At 42.1% G+C, this 16,595-nt stretch overlaps 1 protein-coding gene across 1 annotated transcript in view; it reads left to right on the forward strand.

Moving 5' to 3' along the window:
* The window catches only part of TENM3 (teneurin transmembrane protein 3), a 554,583-nt gene that overhangs the window by 167,591 nt on the left and 370,397 nt on the right, over window positions 1-16,595 (forward strand). Inside the window, exon 3 of the mRNA XM_012724797.1 lies at window positions 5,380-5,658. Coding sequence (XP_012580251.1) covers window positions 5,380-5,658 — 279 coding nt within the window. The remainder of the gene's footprint in view (window positions 1-5,379; window positions 5,659-16,595) is intronic.

Below are 16,595 nucleotides of genomic sequence, written 5' to 3' on the forward strand. Positions count from 1 at the left end.
AGAGTATTTTTAGCTTTAATAGAAAATCCTGTTTAAGGACAATTTCACATGCTAGGAGGCAAAGAAGAGGCAGAGTAACAGAGAATCCACAGAGCAGGTCTGTGGAATCAGCTGCTTTTGGGGACAACAGTGAATCTTGTTTGGCCCCCCAAATCCCAGTCCCAGTGGCTGTGTCCTGCTCCTCCTGGCCAAAGTGCAGTGAGGTCAGTCCTCTGACAAGTGCTATCAAGGCAGATAATAACCAGGCCTGGGAAGGTGGGCAGAAGGGAGACCTGCACACGCCCCCTGCAGGGGTGTGATGTGGTAAGGCCCTCAGGAAACAGGTGTGTGGTCCCCAGAAGGTCACACACATAGCTCCCGTAGGCCCCAGCCAGCCCGCCCGTGCACTCCAGTAAACGGAAGGATGTGTCCAAAACCAGGTGCACAGATGTCCTCTGCTGCATTTTCCAGAGTGGAAACCCGAGACGGCTACCAGCTGATGATGCATAAATAAAAAGTGGTGCAGCCAGCGGCGGTATTTTCACCCATAGAGAGGAGAGCAGTCCTGACCCGCGACAGTGTGGGTGAACGTTGAAAACATCAAGCTCAGTGAGAGAAGCCAGCACAGAGGCCCACGGGCCTCTTTTCGTTGAAGGCAAAGGAAATTTGTCTAAAGTAGGCAAATCCATGCAGGTGGAAAGCCCACTCGTGGTTGCTTAGGGCCAGAGAGAGGAAATGGGAGGTGACTGTCTGTGACAGATTTCCTGTGGCTCTTAGTAATGTTCCAAATGGATGCACGGCGTGTTGTGTATATGTGTGTGAGAAAGGGAGAGGAGAGCCTGGGAGAGGAGAGAGAGGGGTGAGGGGGAGGGAATGGCTGGAAGGGGGAGAGGAGGAAGAGAGAGAGAAAGGATGGGAGAGGAGGGAGAGGGGATGGGGGATGGGAGGGAGGGGAGAGAGGAAGGGTGAGAGAGGAAGGATGGGAGGAGGAAGAGGGGATGGGGGAGGGAGAGGGCACGAGAGGATGGGGGATGGGAGGGAGGGAGAGAGGAAGGGTGAGAGAGAGAGGAAGGATGGGGAGGAGGGAGAGGGGATGGGGGATGGGAGGGAGGGGAGAGAGGAAGGGTGAGAGAGAAGAGAGAGAAAAAGGATGGGGGAGGAAGGATAGGGAGAGAGAGGAAGGATGGGGAGGAGGGAGAAAAGAAGAAGAGAGAAAGAGAGAGGGAGGCTAGGGGGATGAGAGAGGGAACGGGGAGGGAGGAAGGATGAGAAAGAGCAAGGAAGGATGACAGAGAGAGGAGGAGGAGGATAGAGAAGTAACCTATCAGACATCAGCACAATCCAGACTTAGGAACTTAGGAGGGAAGAGAATCCCATGGGAGCTCAGCCCCTGCTGGCCGACGACCCCCAGCACCCCTGTACCCCTCAGGTCGTCCTTCACGAGGTCTGCTCGTGTGTCAGCTCACACAAGAGCCGCAGAGGCTTTGCCCGGGTGACTTGAGTCCGCGTCGCAGCCTCAAGGAGCCCCTGCTCCGTGCGGGGAGACCCCGTGTGGCGCGGGGAGACCCCGTGTGACCCGCCCATTTGCTCCCTGGGGTCCTTCCCGTTGCTCCGTCGCCTCACTCGCCTCTTAGAAGACTGCGGCTTCTCTAGGTTGTGTTTACTCAGGTTTTCTTTTATAGATTTTCAAATTTATGAGCCTCCTACACCAATAATGTCTCACCTCATCTAAGCACACCTTGCTTTTTAATCACAACGGATTTCATCCTCAGGTAGACGTTATTCTCGCAACAATTTATTGTCTTGGTACAGTTTCAAACTGTAATGGGAAACTCTTGTGTCGGCCCCGCTGATTGAGGTTACCACAGCTCAACATGCAGGAGAGCAACACTGATTTTACCAGGGTCGGCCGAACAGCGTTGATCGAAAGCCTATAAAGGACAAAGAAATTAAGATAACCGTGGGGGACACAAAGAACCGTCTCCCACACACTGCACACCAGGACGTGCGTCGCTACCTCTTTCACCGTACTCAAGGCTGTTCTAGAGCCCAGAGCCTCCTTGCCCCTTGGAATGACACTTGGGAGACGAGGTGGTGGCCGAGGAAATCGGGGTTCCTCTGGGGCCGCAGCCCGAAGGAGGACAGGCTGCGGCTCAGGTTGCACCTCTGAGGGAACCTGTTTTCCTCCCACCAACTCACCCCGTGAGTGGCCAGTGGGAGGGCCCCAGCAGTGGCTAGGGAGCCCAGCCCACCGACCTCTCACGCTTGGCACCCCAAGTCCCACCCCAGCCTAGCGGGCCCCGACCTCTTCTAGCAGGAATCTTTTTTCTCTCCATCCCCCCCCCCCCCCCCCCCCGTTTGTCAAAGTTGCAGCTGTTTTTCATAAACATAACGCATCTCCTAAACACTGCTAGATTGGGGGGAAATAATCTAATAGACTCATTTATTCGAGTTGAACAGTTTGATCTCCCCAGGGGTGTTTGCATTAAAACAAGGCTCCTGAAAGCAAGCGTCCTTAACAGACAACACTAGAATTCCAAACACTGAGGAGGTCTGAGGTGGAGGGGCCAGTGGGTGGGGATGTGGTGATTCGAATGTGATTTCAAAACAAACCTCTCCACCTTCCAATTATACATTTCTCTGGTTATCAGTTAACACTCATCCAGGTGTTTAATGTTAAGCTGTTTTTCTGTGAGTCTCTCTTTATGCTGGTCACATGTGCACAAGCCCGCTCTTAAAACCAAGGCCTGACAGCCTTGAAAGATGAAAAAATTAAGTGGTGGAGGGATTTGAAGAGAGCTCGTAAGTGGCTTTAATCTAGCTCCTTCTGAGGTCAAATTTATGTTTTTTTTTTTTTTTCCTTGTGGAAACAAAAGCCAACTTTTAAATTCAGTGTGGAAATCTTAGCAGGGACAGTTTTGAGCTTTGTTCCCGAATAGCCGTTCAGGGTTTTGGATTTTGCGAGGCACTGATCTCAGGGGGTCAGATGTTTAAGCTGTGTGGGAGACCGATGCCAGTTCATAGGGATGATGCTTTCGGTCTTGACCTGCCCGGTGAGCTATGTTTGCATATCTGGTAACAAATAACAAAACTGCAGTTTTCTGCTTTCCTGCACCTCATAGATTTTGCACCCAAACGATAGTGGTGTGAGAAGTCAATAACTTGGAAAAGGGTTTGTTACTACTTGTCATGAGTGGGAGCTCTTACTGTCTTTCACCTTCACTCTTATTTTTATTATCTTACATGGGAACTTCCCCCCCAAAAAAGACAGATGTGGCCTCCCTGATGGCGTTGGCATTAAGACTCAGTGCTGCCTCCAGCCAGGGACTGACCCACAGGACGCAGACCCCTCCTGTCTCCCCACTGCTCCCCTCAGCAGTATGTTTCAGTCAGTCTGCCTGTTCTGCTCCCCCCTTTGTCCCTAGTGAATCCTCTCACCCCCACGTTTCTGGCCTATACCCCAGTTCTTCTATGCATAAATATATATAAATAAATAAACCTTTTTTTAAAAGGAGGAAAGATTGGAAGGATCATAAGGTTTATTTTCATCCTTTACAAATAATTTTGTATTTTTATTTTGAAAAATCAGCATGTTTGATGGTAACATTTGACAGCTTCAGACTCTTTCCCCACTCCCCTTTTAAACGCCATATGTAAGTAGTAATGGGCCATTTCTTCCACTGCTATCCATTAAGTATTCATGACATTGACCTATTTTTTGGAATTTCTCTCCTAAGTTCAAGGCACACTAATTATTTCAAGGATACTGATAATGCCGTCAATACTCATCAAGCCTGCTTAACTTTCTCACTGTTCACTATGCTTTTTCCCTTCTATTTTTTGCCACTTCCTTTTTCTGTCACACTTTTTGGTTCAGATACTCATTCATATCTCTCTGATAAGCACAGTCTGGTTTGCAGCTAATTGTAGCATCTGATTTTCATTATTTATGAATGTCATTGTCAGACTCCATTTGGAAGTCTGACCGAGATAAAGCTGATTCCAACTTCTGATATGACCACAGCAATAAAGCAATTAACCACACTAGTTAAAATGTGCTGAGACCTGAAGGTGCTAATATCTTTCCAACCAAATATTTACTTTATTGTCCATTAAGTTTGATTTATTACCTAGAAGACTCAACATGTTATTGTTTTATTTAAATATATCACACTCTTAAAAAAATATGTAATGTATATTATGTCCCATACGAGGCAATTTACTATGAAATGTTCATAGATGTAAGAGAAGTAGGAAAATGAAAATTATGAGTCATATAGATGTTTAATATTCTAAAAAGGTTGATAGTACATGGTAACATTGACATCCGTTTTTGTATATGATAATTCGTGTATGTATTTTGATTCTGGTTGGTAGCCCAATCTCAGACACTCCCATGCCAACAAGAGACAAAAATGGAAAAGCCATATCTGTGCATCCCACATGCAAACATTTTTCTCTCTTTCCTTATCCATAGCATCATAAAATATATGTGAAATTCCAAGAATAAATGCAGGATTGGTAAAGTCATTAATAACAGCAGTCATTGGAAAGTGTCACCCAATTTAAACACTTTTGCTTTAAGTGATTGCAATGTCATGAGTTTTATGATACACAATTTATTAGGAAAGGCCTGCAGGGTTCACCACCGTTTATTTTTCAGGGAATTTGATTTTATCATTAATTTTTAAATACATAATGTTCCCATTCATTTATAGAGCATGCTTTATTTGCAAAAATTGATTTACATTGATCAATACAGATGTTTCCAGGTGTTTATTAAAGCAAAAAGTCTAGAAAGACAGATGTCTGCCAATTTTCAAGAGGTTACAACCCAAAATTGAATTTGTGTGCACACACACACACATTCAAGTTACTTGTTAAGGTTGAAAGATAACATAAGGTCTAACCAAGCACCTGTTTCTACTTAAAAAGTAACTTATTCTTGAGGGAAACCTTTCCTCTTCCAGAACTGTGACATCTGGATGGGAAAATCCTATCCCTGGGAGCGGGAGCAGGGACATGGGAACATGTCTGACAGTCTCTGTGCTTCACAAGGTTGTTCCACAAAGCTGTCACTGATGACTGATCCCTTCCATCGGCTGCGCTTTCACGGCCCCTGTGTTACCCCTTCTGGCCCATCTCTCTGAAGGTGCTTATGGGTTTCAACAGAAACCCTCTGAGCTGGCATGTGGGAGGTTGATGGTGGGCCCCCAACCCCCGTAATGTGCCCCATTTGACCCTATGCCATGCAAAGCTAACAGACACCTAGTGCGAACAGCTGAAAATCAAAAAGCTTGACTGTTTGTTTGAGGGGGATTTTTTTTTCTTTAAAAATAAAAATGAAAACTACACTACACGTCTACTCACTAGTTGTTATCTCTTTTTCCCCCTAATTAGGACAGAATTTTACCCTAAGGCAGTTAGGCGTTTGTGAACCAGCAAATCGAAGAGGACTGGCATTTTGTGCGGAAATGGGTCTCCCCCACAGAGGTTACTCCATCAGTGCAGGGTCAGATGCTGACACTGAAAATGAAGCAGTGATGTCCCCAGAGCATGCCATGAGACTGTGGGGCAGGGGGGTCAAATCGGGCCGCAGCTCCTGCCTGTCCAGTCGGTCCAACTCGGCCCTCACCCTGACAGACACGGAGCATGAAAACAAGTCGGATAGTGAGAGCGGTAAGTCTCATTTTTTGCTTTATTGTGTTGGCGTTCAGTGCTTCTGTTTCAGTGATGGTGGTGGGGGGCATGTTTTTTCTTCCTTCTCTTTCTTCTTCCTTTCTTTTTGTTTAAATGCACTGGGACTCAAGAAATGTCCTTGAAGAATGCATTTTTTTTCCTGGAAAAAAAATCAATATTCAACATCAGATGGTTAAATTATGCAAGCGGTCTCTGATGTGTTAGCTATAGTTTTGAGAAACAGTTTAATCATGTACAGGAAAAAATGAAAGATTAGCTTTGACTTATCTTGGATCATGTCACCTGTTATCCTCTGTGGAGTCACAAAGCAAGTGGTGATAAAGTTTACCCCAGAGCCAGCTTGCAATCAAAGATGTCTTTGTAGATTCCTCTTGAAGATATCTCAAAGAAGTCGCAGAATCTTAGAATGGATGAGTGAGCACACAGAATAGTTTATTAACAGGGCTCAAGTGATTGAAGAACAAATTTGATCATGCTTTAAACTTACTAGTTGATGAGAGTAATTGAAATCTGGGTAACGGGGAGAAAGTGTGGTCTTTGATGTGCTTTGGGGACTGGATTACTATGCAATTAAATCCACGCACAAAAATTGGCTTTTAGCATATCCAAATAGCAGCTGGACATATTGTAAGAAAAAAATGTCTTTATAAATTATTGGGGTTCTTTGCCTGTTGTCAATGCAGGATGATAAAAATTGTTCATGTTTATGCAATAATAGAATTAAAAGAAAATTTAATTTTTTAGTCAGTACTGCTTCGAGGAAGAATCGAAGCATCGGCATGAAGGCGCCAGACACTGTGCACAGCGTTCTCCTTGAGCGTTTGATAGGAACCATGCACTATGCCTGCAGTCTTGTTGTGAATGCTGCGTGTAGCTAATGTATCCAAAAAGCAAAGAGAAAATTCAAATGGGTTGTCTGACGTTGGAAGAGAAAGATGGCTGTTTTACCAATATTTCATTTTTTTTATTTTTTCTGGAGCAATTCTGTCAGCATTGCATTGTGCAGAAAAGCAGGGCTATTGTTCACTTTCAGTTTCAGCTAAATCACAGTAGGAAGTGGTGCCTGGTGCTTTCCGCTGCTTATGAATCGTTTTCCTTCCTTTTGGGGAAAAAAGTCTAATTTAAACCACCTAGAACAACGCCTCGTGTAGTAGACGTCAGTACCTTAGACCATAAAGCACAGCTCGATTAATAATATGCGCTCACGATATCCATTTTGGAAGTGTCAGATTTTGGTGGCGGCTGGCTGTGTTCCAGCCCAAATCAGGAAACAAGGACAGTTCTTTCTGACAAAATGTGCCTTGGAGTCAGGCTGCCAGCATTTTCTTGAGCTAATCCATTCACCTCGGGGAGACCAGTGTTCTTAGCCATTTGCATCATGGATTCCGAAGTCACTAACTTCAAATACAGAAGAGTGAGCATGAATTTGGCTTCCTGTCCACCCACGCTCCCACATACCACTCCGAGCAGTTGCAGGCACGATGATGATATTCAGACGTAGTACTGGGCATTTGATTTTGCTAAAATACGTGATAAATTGTATGCATTCTCCTGTATGCAGAAGGAGAAAGCATTCAAGTCTGATTATCTGCATCGTAGATAGTCCGAATCCATTTCTGTGAAATCGTTTTCCACATTAAGTTCGCCTGCTCTTTCCACCTCCAAGCTGTTAGCTCCTCTTTCTCTCTCTAGTGATTAGTGTATTTTGTTATCGTGTCTCTGTTTGCAAAATGTAGATCCGTTTTATTATTTTTTAAGGGATATACCTGCTAAAACTATTCCACGGTTGATTCCCAAGCACGTGGCTTTTTTTTTTTTCTTTATAGAAAATACAAAACTGCAGACTGACAGCCATAGTGAATACATCAGAGTTGGTCTGTTGGTTGACAAGTGTCCAAGCCTTGGGAGGGGCAGGAAGGCCTGGAGGTTAAAACCACTGCCCTTCCCCATTGCCGTGGTGATTATTAACCAAACTTGTTTCCCCAACAATCTCATAGGCCTGCCCACTGAGTGAGAGAAACACAAGAAAAGTCACTCTTGCATTTCTTTAGTATGGTCTTGGAATAAGTGTCAAGGGCCTTGCCTTGAAATTCAACACATTTGCTTGAGTTTGTTGAGAGTGTGCGGGTGGTCAGCCAGCTTGAGAGTATAAAGTGACCAGAACTGTTTGTTGAGCTGGGCAAAGGAGGGACTTCAATTTGTGTTTACTCTTTTCCCAAGGTTTGGTGCTGGCTGTTGTTTGAAACAACATGTTGATGCTCTAAGAAGTCTGAAGTCAGGTTAAGGAAGAAAGAAAAGAGAAATAAGATAGATAGGACCTCTTTGCGAATACTGGCAATGGTACAGATTTAAATCTACGTCCATAGGAACATTTCAGTTTATTTGCCCTGAGTTTTCAGTGATTAATCAGAAGGAACAGAGATCAATTCAAGTAATTGATTATATTAAAATATATTAAAATCTTTAGCAAATGCTGTTATTAAATCATGGAGTGAAATCGGAGTATGGAGGGTTCTTTTATTCCACAATCCAAAGTAAGAAAATATTTCCCCCCTAAAATTTTAATCATATGTGTGGTCTTTTAACATGTTTATAAACAATACCCTCAAAACTATGCTGTATTTTTACTATTATTATTCCTGGTCAAATATTTTTTTTAAAGATTTATTTATTTATGCATACAATACTGGGGTACAGGCCAGAGGTGCAGGGGCGGCGAGAGGCTTCACCAGAGACAGAGTGGGGAGCAGAACATGCAGATGGAAGAAGCACACTGCTGAGGAGAGCAGCGGGCGGTCAGGAGAGGTCTGCCACGCCATGTGGTCACCTCCAGGCAGGCGGGGATCGAACTCATGCGGAAGTGGCTTTAGCTTCTCAGTGCTGTGCTTTAACCCGCTGCGCCACCAGGGAGGGCCCTGGTCAAATATTTTAACATAAACTTGCTAAAATAATTTTCTCCTCCTTAGCTATTTTTTTTAAGACTTATTTATTTATGCATACAGAATTGGGGTATAGTCCAGAGGTGCAGGGGCGGTGAGAGGCTTCACCAAAGACAGAGTGGGGAGCAGAACAGGGATATCTACTGAAATACACTGCTGAGGGGAGCTGCGGGTGAGACAGGAAAGGTCTGCCACACCATGTGGGTTACCTCCGGGGCCTGGGATCCAACTCGCACTGAAGCAGCTGTATGTCGCTTGCAGTGCTGTGTCCTAACCCGTTGCGCCACCAGGGAGGGCCCCTCCTTAGCTGTTTTTAATTGTTCGCACCTTAAATGTCTATTGATCTTCCAGTTATATTTTCCTTCAACCTGCAATTATTTTCCCTAGGCTATATAATTTTATTCATTCTCATACTACTTTGAGATGTGTCCTGAAAAGTTCAGTTCTGTCACTATTGACTTAAACAAGAACGACATGAATAAAATAACTCACTAAAATGAAGCTAATCTAGGAACCAGACACTGACTTTTCATCCAGCTTAACATGGGAGTTTTCATTTTGACTGTTTTCATCACTGGAACTAACTGTGAATAAGACTGTTTTCCCCAGAAAAAGTAAAAAAATGTTATTCAACATTTATAAAATTATACAAGCAGAGTGCCTGATGTTCTAGTTATAACTTCAAAGAAGAGTTTAGTCACTGAAAGGGATTAGATTTCATTTATTTATTGATAAAGAGGCCAACAGTTCAAGTTAAGAAGGCGCTCGAACTGCTGTGAGGCTAATGAAATTTTGATGGTCTGATCATCCCACGAGAGGAAAAGAACATTCGGACCTTGTCACAGGCACCCCGTTAGCAGATTCAAAACAAGTGATAACGTTCATCTTTCTGCAAAACTAACTCTTTACCAACCATGGGTATTTGAAGTTAGAAGCATTTTGAGAAAGTTTTCTTTCCGGTCTATTGAGTTTCATCAAAAATTCCAAATGTTAATCTTGTTCCAAATTAGGTTTTGGGGAGATATTCTGCCGGGACACCTGCCGATCACAGTGGTTGTGTTTGTGGTTCTGAGCTGAGTGCCTACACCGGGGAAGATACTGGAAGGGCAGTGTCTTGTGAACATGTGTCGGTAGCAGTTCTGGCAGGCACGAGAGGGTGCATGTGGCTAGCTACTGTCATCAGTTAGACTTGGGAGCTTACCCTGTGCCCTGACTTGTGTTGGGGCATCGTTCCTGGCTGCGGTCTTGTTAAAAGACCATCGACTAGGGCCCTCCCCAATGGCGCCACGGGTTAGAGCGCAGCACTAAGAAGCTAATGCCACTTTAGCATGAGTTCAATGCCCGTCCACACCAGAGGTCACCCACAGTGGGCAGTGGACCTCTCCTGACCCGCCCACTGCTCCTCTCAGCAGTGTGCTTCATCATTCGGCCTGTTCTGCTCCCCGCTCTGTCTCTGGTGAATCCTCTCACTGCCCCTGCACCTCTGGCCTGTACCCCAGTTCCATATGCATAAATAAATAATCTTAAAAAAAAAAAGACCACCAAGATGATTGCCACTATCCAGCCTCACAGGCCACACGATCTCCATTCCAGGTGTCCACTGAAATGTCGGGAACAATAGACTTTTTCACATCAGCCTTTGAGCTCTGAAAGGGTTGTGGATGCAGCTTTTCCCGGAAGAAACTGGGCATCTGGTACCTTTGTCACCCAGCAGAGTGGGCTCACAACAGCCAGAATGTGGTGTCACACCGGGAGGGTTCCAGTCCTCTCGTCTGTCACCCACAACATTTGTCCCAGGGCCACCCAACGCGAGCTGCCCTCTTTGCCACTTCCGCCTGCTCCTTCCACAGTTGTGTGCTTATTATAGAGACGTGGTGTCGCCTTCTGGGGGTTCTCATCTTCCTCCTACCTTTCTCTATGACCTAGAGCCCTTGCAAAGAAACAGTCTCCCCCTTCTACCTCAAAATGATTCATACCCTGGAGAGCTTCCATTTGGGGTGAGATTTGAGAATGTGTTCAAGGGGGGAGGAGAAACCACCTGGGTGGTTGAGATCCCCCCACCCGCACCCTCCCCCCATCGCTGTGACCTTGGACAGTTTACTTCACCTTTCTGTGCTACAATTCCCATAAGTGTAAAACAGACAAATCAAAAATAGTAAAATATAATATAGAGTGTTTATAGGGGTGCTGGGAGGGTTAAGTGAGCTTTAGTATAGAAAGCCCGTGGCATCTAATGAGTTCCAAATGAGTGTACATTCTCTTTATTGCTTGTGAATAGTGGGAAATAGTATCTCCTTCTTAAATCTTCGTGGAAATCATGTTAGAGAAACACTGTCAACTTTATCAAATGCCCATATAGCATTGATCCACAGGAAATGTTTTCTCCCCCCAGGCCCCCGGCCCAACATTTAGACATTCCCTCTTCTGTGCCAGTGAAGTGTTTGCACGGTTGGCAATGTGGAGGAGGACTAGTGGACTCCTCTAGAAAAAACACTGATAATTTGCATAGTCTGGAATTTCTGTCACCATTTATTGACTCTTTTGCTTTTCTCCCAAACCCCACATCCTTTTTAATTTACTGTAATTAAATGAATGTACACTGAATAGTGCTGATAATTAGTCTGATGGCTGTAGACTTCAAAGACTTGAGCGTGCTTCTTCCCCTCCTGGCCAGAGGAAATTTCAAAAGTAGTGTTTCCCTCAAAGGCATGTTACTTAGACAGTCAGTCAATTAAAAGGCAATTTAACTGATGCTCATCAGTTCACACAGTAAAATAAATCATTCCTGGAGACTTTATTTCTCACCTGGGGTCTCAGAAATATACCTGTTGTAAGGCCTATCTAATGCCACACTAATTGTGCATGATACTAAAGTATTAAGGGCTCATTTGGCTAACAAAGAAGGTATAGCATTAAAATGCAGTATTTTTAACTGTAATAGTCAGATGACTCTGCACAATTAAAATCTGTGTGAAGGATCCAGATGACTTCTCCTTTGAATAACATCCGTCTCCTTTGCATTAGATGAAGGCTAAATGTTGAGTTACACTTTCGGAGGAAAAAAAGTTATCCCTTAAATAAACTAATTTGACAAACTATGGTGGTGATACCATTGACATCTGGTTCTCAGCAGAGAACTTCAGCTGTTTTGCCATTCAGATGACCACATCGGGCAGAACATATTCTCTGAAAGAGTAGAAGTACAATTTCTCCTCTCTAAGTAATTGCATATAGGTGTGAGGGAGAGGAAATGGAAGGACTTGTCATGATTCCATTGCCAATTAAATTCTAGAATAGCCTGGGAGAGACTGCTGGTGGCATTGAAGCACCCTGGCACATCATATCTTCCAGATTCTTCCAGCAGGGACATGGATGTCATTTCTCTTCTGGTTCTTTTCACAAAAGGGCTAAAATTTTGAGTTTTCTGAAGATAATTGAAGAAGCTGTGTGTTCTTTTGCTTAACTAGACTGGTTCCATTCCTCCAACTTTATCCATGAACTTCTCAGACTATTTTGAAATTGATTGTAAGAATTAAGATGGAATTTGTTTGCTGCAAGACGTAATTGCTATTTCAGTGTTATCATAACTTCATGAGATTCTATTACACATATTGAACTATAAATTGAATATAAACCCCATGATGGGCCTTTTCTGGCATGTAAGGGTCAATTCCAGCATGTTCTGCTGTTGTAAATGATATGTTATGTTTAGGTGCTCTAGATATCAAAAAGAACACGTAGCATATTTGGGTGCCTACTGAATTAAGCTCAGAATTAAAATGCTGTTTTGCAGAATACAGTCAAATATTTCTAAAGTATAAAAATAATTACATTGCCTTGATATTTATACTTTCAGTAGCCACTCATCATTTTCACAAAATTTTCCATATTTCGTTTAAGGATCAAATGTGTTTACTTCCTGAATATGTTACAAGTCACTCTTGGGCATAGTAAGTTATGATTTAAATACATGTTCTTTAAAATGTAGTATTGAGAAACTAGAATTAACAAGACTATAAAGTCTACTATCGTTGCTATTATCACTGAGTATTTATAGTCTGTGTTTTCCACTCTAAGGATTTTGAGAACCACTTGGCAGTTTACCCTTTCACATGGATATTGCTGTTTCTGCTATAACTCATGTTCTGGCTTGTTTTGTTCAAAGTATACCGAGTATATGCTGTTTCTGCTTAGATTCTAAACATTCTTTTACTTGTACAGTTGAAATTATAGTAAAGCATGCTATGCACATATCTAAACTGATGATGTATGCTATTTTGATTTTTGAGTGTGTTTTTGATATCCTTGAAAAATCACAGTGGTAGCAGTAAACTTGTTTTAATTAATGAATTGAATAGCGTCGAATGCTGAATCAGGCTTATTGATGTAATTATCACTGAAATAGAAAAAATAAGTGTCAGAGCCACGGAACCTTCGTTTCTCTGCCATTCCAAGGGCATTCGAGGGTTTGAAGAGCAACTAACTGAATTTCTGTGCCATTTAAAGAATCTTCTTGAGTCATAATAATTCTGTTTATTAGCATCCATACCCATATGTACTTATATGTGAAAATCTTACATATTATTTAGTGAGTCGTTAAAATGATGGTTTCATGATCTTGAATTTTCTGACACTTATCAGTTGACTTGAGATAGTTTTCTACAACGAATACATAACTAAATATAAATACATAATGAGGTGTGAAGATTTTTTTGAATGCATATGAAATGATACAAATGTTTAGATACTTGAGAAAAGACAATGAAGAAGATCCTAGGATTATAGCACCGTAATTTGAAAGCTTCAGAAACTGGAAACTGAATCAATGGTAGATAGGGCTTTTTGAATGCATTTCTTATTTAGTTTAGCAACTATGTCTCAGTTCAATAAATAAGAAATGATGGTGATTATACCAGGCGGTAGGGAGAAAAATGAGCAAGACCTCGTCTCTGCACTCTAGAAACTCACAGGCTGATGGGACAAATAAGCAAATAGAGGTTGCAGTTGTATTGTGTGGGCTGTTTTTAACAGGACAATATGGAAACTCAATGTAGGTGCAGAGTAGCTTGTTGCCAACTGAGAGCGGGGACCGGGGAGAGAATGTTTCCTAAAGGAAGGAGGTATCGTTGGCTTAAAGGTGTGTGTAGGCTTTCAGGAGCTCTTCCATGCGGCGAAGGACAAAGCATCAAGTCCTGGGGGACTGTCGTGAGACCATGAGCTGTGTGATATCTGAGCCACCGCGTGTGCCTGTGTGAGTCAGGAGATGGAGCCGCAGAAGTAGCCTCAGACCAAATCACAAAGAGCCTTGGTGGCTGTGCTGAGGAGTCGGTGCTTTGTCCAGGAAGCCTCTGGACCTGGAACCCACAGGGAAGGGCAGGGACTATCATAGTCATGTTTACATTTCACAGAGAACTGGAAAGAGAGTGTGGAATGTTGATAGTCATTGCCACAGAGAGAAAGCTCTGCTGCGGCGCATGGCTTCATTCATCACATTTTGTGCTCATCTCACGCCAGGACCTGAACCTGCGATGAAAGTTTTTGCTGAGTGAATAAATAATGAACTCGGAGTCAAACCTGAAAACAAATTAGCCAATTAGGTACTAGAGTAATTTTCAAAGCAGGAAATAATAATATGTGAACCAAGATGGAAGAGGAAAGACAGGCCAATTCAAATAGAAGCAAGACTTGACTCATTCATTGCTGTGGGGTTCGGGGGAAAGAAGACATTTTAAAAGACCCTCCAAAATGGGAGAGTGAAATGTGGCAGCAACACGCACAGAACATTCCATCCAAAGCTCGATTTTCTAAAGTAACTGGGTGGGGAGCTCGAGAGGAATACGGGGCCAGGGGTATTTTTTTTGGGAGACATTTCTGCACCTTTATAAGGAAAGGGGAAATGTGGGGATACAGTAAAGAGAAGGTTAGAGTAAGGAAGATTAAATGGAAAATTAGTAGCATCTGGTCTGGAAACTTCAGGAACAGAGGCGTCTTGGGGTTACATAACGGAATTCCTTTAGCTTTTAGGTACTTTTGTCTTACTACTTTGTGAGCATAATTAGGCATTTGCTATAGAAAAGATGGACGAGAATGGTACATTTCTATCTGATAGTGATTGGCATCATAACACATTTCAAGTCCGTGAAGTATGCATTATAAATTGCTATTTGACAGAATAGAGAATCCAGGTTTGGCAGAAAGTTTATTCTTATTCAAAATTGGGGCTTTATTTAAAACAGTTCTAGAACACTTTTTTTTTTTTTAAGAGATCACAGAGTGGAACCGGAAACAGGTCATCATTGGTTATGGAGCTTGAATTAATAGGATTGCTCTCATCCTGCTCCAGGTTCTCAAGTGGCTTTGTATTTTCTGTGCTGGTTCTTGGCACATGAGTGTGCATGTGACATATATTTCCTTTGTGATAAACAACTGTATAGAAGATTTTAAATTAAATGTCAAATTAATAGGAATGTGATTTTTCCCAAATATTTTCAAGACTTGGGCTCTCAAATCCCTGGACTGTTATATATGTGTATATGATCTTGGCCAGGGAATTAAATGAATAGCTAGAAAACAAGTGTTTCCACCTTAAAACTGCCACATCATTGTACACTAGCTTTATTGAGTGTCTTTTTGAAAGAAAAATGAAATCATTTTTATAAACCTGAAAGTATGGTGCCAGCTTGATTATCAATGTTCTTGAGGCATTATCAAGCAATAACTTCTCAAAAAAGAAACCCACGAAGAGGGTCCCAGGACTCTTTCGGATATGTCATAAATAGCCTATACAAAGCCACGTGTGTTGTTGTTATTTGAATATTGAAATCTGGAAAATTTCAAGCTTGTGAAACCAAATCATTGGTTTTGTCTTGAATTGGTTCATATCAAAGTAATCCATAGAAAGTAGACTTGTTCTCCCAACTGGTTTTTATAGGGGTGTTAAAGTTCACAAAGAGAGATCTTAAAATTTTGGCATACAGCAGCTGGAGATTCCTGGGGGATTTGAAAGCACTTGAATGAAATGTCAGTCGCTGCAGAAAACAAGCTTGAAACATTCCCTTATAATGGACTGTGTCTCATTGACTGTGACTGGAGAACATCTTTAAAGGAAGCAGGGTACAAAATGTGCTTCTACATGAACCAAGTTGTTTCAATGGAGCAGTTTAAAAAGGATAAGGCTTCAGCTAATCCTTACAATTTTTAAAGTATTTTATCATTATTTTTATTGTATTGCCTCAATAAGCCCAGTGAAACAATAGGTGGTTACAGATATGAAAGAATGAAACTTTAGATTAAATGAATTTGAGTATAAAATGTTAGGTGTTTAAGTCTATGGACTTCTGTGTCTGTGTTAATTGCTTAACATTCCAGAGAAAAGCAAATGGATAACACTGACTGCTTTCTGGTTTGGTATTCACACTTTGATTTTTCATCTCTGTGTATATTTTTTTAATGTTAGAATCGCAACTGTTTTGCCTTAAGTTTCCCTGTGTCATTAGGTGTTCTTCTACAACATAATGCTTTTGCATGATATGATTTGTCATAATTCTTAAATGTATCCATTGCTTTTGCACATCTAAGTTGTTTGAATTTCCACTACTATAAAGTGCATTGTAATATCTATTCTTGTGGCTAAATCCTTACCATGAACTCTGTTATAACCTTAGGATACATTTTTGGAAGTAGAATATCAGAACCAAAGGGTATATCCAATTTAAAATTTCGGATACACTGTCAAAATATCCTGCAAAAAATCTGGTATCAATTTCTATTCCCACTAGCAATAGAAAGAAATGCTCTTTTCCACAAGCTTTTGACAGCAAATATTTCCAGGCTTTAAATTGTTGGCAACTTGATGAATGAAACAGTATATTATTGTTGTTGTCATTTATACCTATTTGATGAATAGACTGAATATCTTTTCATATGTGTGTGTGTGTGTGACTTGTCACTGCATGTTTTATATGTGATTCTTTTGGC

This window comes from Condylura cristata, unplaced genomic scaffold, assembly GCF_000260355.1.
Source record: "Condylura cristata isolate star-nosed mole 26May11 unplaced genomic scaffold, ConCri1.0 scaffold00014, whole genome shotgun sequence".
NCBI lineage: Eukaryota > Metazoa > Chordata > Mammalia > Eulipotyphla > Talpidae > Condylura > Condylura cristata.